This window comes from Lipotes vexillifer, unplaced genomic scaffold, assembly GCF_000442215.2.
Source record: "Lipotes vexillifer unplaced genomic scaffold, Lipotes_vexillifer_v1.1 scaffold1011, whole genome shotgun sequence".
Taxonomy (NCBI): domain Eukaryota; kingdom Metazoa; phylum Chordata; class Mammalia; order Artiodactyla; family Lipotidae; genus Lipotes; species Lipotes vexillifer.
In genome coordinates, this window is record NW_006787698.1 from 388,932 (window position 1) to 391,675 (window position 2,744).

At 52.4% G+C, this 2,744-nt stretch overlaps 1 protein-coding gene across 1 annotated transcript in view; it reads right to left on the bottom strand.

Annotated features, from left to right (window-relative positions):
* EEF2 (eukaryotic translation elongation factor 2) overlaps window positions 1-1,101 on the bottom strand; it is a 10,110-nt gene extending 9,009 nt beyond the window's left edge. Inside the window, exon 1 of the mRNA XM_007460512.1 lies at window positions 1,023-1,101. Within this exon, the coding sequence (XP_007460574.1) occupies window positions 1,023-1,025 (3 nt within the window). The 5' untranslated portion in view covers window positions 1,026-1,101. The remainder of the gene's footprint in view (window positions 1-1,022) is intronic.
* Between the last annotated feature and the right edge of the window lie 1,643 nt (window positions 1,102-2,744).

Consider the following 2,744-nt stretch of genomic DNA (forward strand, 5'->3'; position numbering starts at 1 on the left):
CGGGGGGGGGGGGGGGACGGACAACGACGACGACTCAGGATGGCCCGGCACTCCATGAATGAGGCTTGGCACTGAGACCTTGATCAATAGAGACTGCTAGGCCATGGCCAGAGGGAGCTGGTCCTGGCGCCGCCTCAACTCCCACCCAGATCCCCCTTTCTCTGTTGACACCCCTTTAAAAGTGCAATTCACCCCGTCCCTGAAAAGCCAGACGCCGGTTGTCACAACCCAGAGTGACAACCCAGAATGAGTACTGAAGAGTAAGTTTCAAAGAGTGACAACAAATTTCCTTTATAGTATATTGGCGTATCTGGAATCCAGCTGAAGTTCCCCCCACTGTGTTGCCACTGGTTATACCCCCAGCCTTCCCCCAAAGGGCCTCTTTAAAATCCAAGGTCACCTCGCTGTGCAGGGTGGGGGTCAATCAGGTAGAGCCACACACCCTGCCCCTGATTCTTAAATATGCCACCCCCCGTCGGGTGGGAGGCTTGCGCAGCCCTAACAGGCAGGAGCCTCCACCTCGTGGTTCTGGAATCAGGTGTTCACACTTGGGAGGTATAGGAAGGACCAAGGTTACACAACGTCAGAAAACTAGACGCTTCTAAAGATCTTACTCTTCTCCCCTTTTGCCATTTCCTTGCCTCCCCCGGCTCCCGACAGAAAATCGGACTCAAACTCCCAGCCCACGGGTTACATAAGGCGGCTCCCCTCTCCCCGCTCGCACCGCGGCGCCCGCCATTACAGCGTCTGCCACATCATCATACCCCCCGCCCCGCCTCCGCCCCTGCTCCAGCCGGGCCCGGGGTCCTGGAGGCGGCAGCGCCCCCGGAAGCGGAGCTCGGCTAGCAGTGCATCGCGCAGACATGGCGGCAGCTGCTTCCCCAGCCCCAGGCCCGCCGGCCCCGCCGCCGCCGCCATGTCTCCTCTCAGTCAGGGAGGCCACAGCTCTCCAGGCCTGGTAGGGCCGGCCCTACGGAGGCCCCGCCGCCGATTCAGGCCGCCCGTTGAACAGCGCTGCTCACCATGGTGGCGGATGGCGGTGGATTCTCCCAGACAGATCCGAGGGTGGCTAGCCGCGCCGAGGATGGCGGCGACGACGGCGGAAGAGAACGCTGACGTCAACACCCGAGCTTTTATAGGCCGACGCCGGTTGGGCGGGTCATCTGACCCCTTTCTGGGGCGGGGCGAAGCGACGCCCCGCGCAGGCGCATGGACGGCCTCCCACAGGGTAACCCTTACGCGTCGGCGCCGCTGCTCTAATATAGAGGGTCTGCGTTCCACACTTGGATTTTCCCTGAGGCGTGGTCCGCCCGGTGCAGGGTGCACGCCTCCCGGATGCAATACTTAGGTGCAAAAAGCGAAGAGCCGTTTTAGCTGAGAATATTAACCATATCATAGCAACTATATCAGTCTGCAAAGTGCCAAGCACTCCTATTAAAAGCAGATTACAATATTAATAGGGTCTGTAGATTGCACCAAGGTTAATTTCCTCGGTTTGATGTTAGGTAAGATGACAGTACAGGGGTAAGAGTACTAGGGACCTCTCAGTACCATTTTTGCAATTACCTGTCTATTTACAAGAAAAAAAAAGCTTTTTTAAAGGCAGGTATTAATCACTCATTTATTCCACAAAGACAGATTGAGCGTCTACTATACCAGGCATTGATATAGGTGTTGTGGATATAGCAGTGAACAAAACACCTTATTAGCTCCACCACTTTAAGTGTTCTTACAGTAGATACTCGTATTTTTCTATTCTTCAGTTTCCTTATCTGCGCAATGGGGTCATCAGTACGACCTCACTGGGGCAGAGTAAAATTCACTAAATATATGTACAGGGATTAGCGCCGTGCCTGACACAGTTCTCAATACACGCCAGCTATTTTTAATTAGCTATCATTACTATTAATAAAACACATTTCAGGTACTGGTTTGCCCTGTCGCAAGCACGGGGGCTAAGCGCTTTTCTACATGCGCAATCTCATTTTCTACTTCATTCTCTCTCCAGGGGGAGGCGCAGGAAGACTATTTTGCATTTGTGTCCTAATATGACCCTAAGAAACAGCTGTACTTCAGATCTCTGGCTCAAGAGAACGAATTGGCATTCAATTCAGTATTTTTATTCTTGGTAAAGAGCCCAGCTCAATGCCTGGTACACAGTAGGCGCTCATAAGTATTTCTTGCACCAATTAATGATATTCTCATTAGCGTAAATAAACCCCTTAAAGTAAATCTTCCCCTAAATTCACTCTGTCAAAAAGAGGGGGACTGCAGGGCTTTCCCTGCGCTGGGAGAAGGGGAGATGTGCGTCTGTAAAAAGCCATGCAAGTTCGGGTCTGGACTCTAAGCCTATGCACTCCTCTCTCCGCAAAGGCTTTGCGCGTTTTGCTTTGTAAAGCGCTATCACAGCCCTGATTTCGTTTAATCGAAGACTGCCATCACTATCCCGCGTTTAATCCAGCGGGAAACTGAGGCAGGAAGGAGCTGCTCCAGAAATATCTACCGAACGACCGAGGATCGGAGCCGCAGAGTGGCAGGCAGCAGACGTCAATGCCCGAGCTCAATCCCGTATCTTTAACACCTGCGCCTGTGTTCCTGACACGTTATGCTAATTTTACATGGCAAGCGCATGCGCCGTTGAGGGGACGCGATTTCAGCAGACGGGTATCCAGTTTCCCATTCTTAATAAATGATTTATCTTAATTTTTTTTTTTTTTTTTTTTTGCGGTACGCGGGCCTCTCAC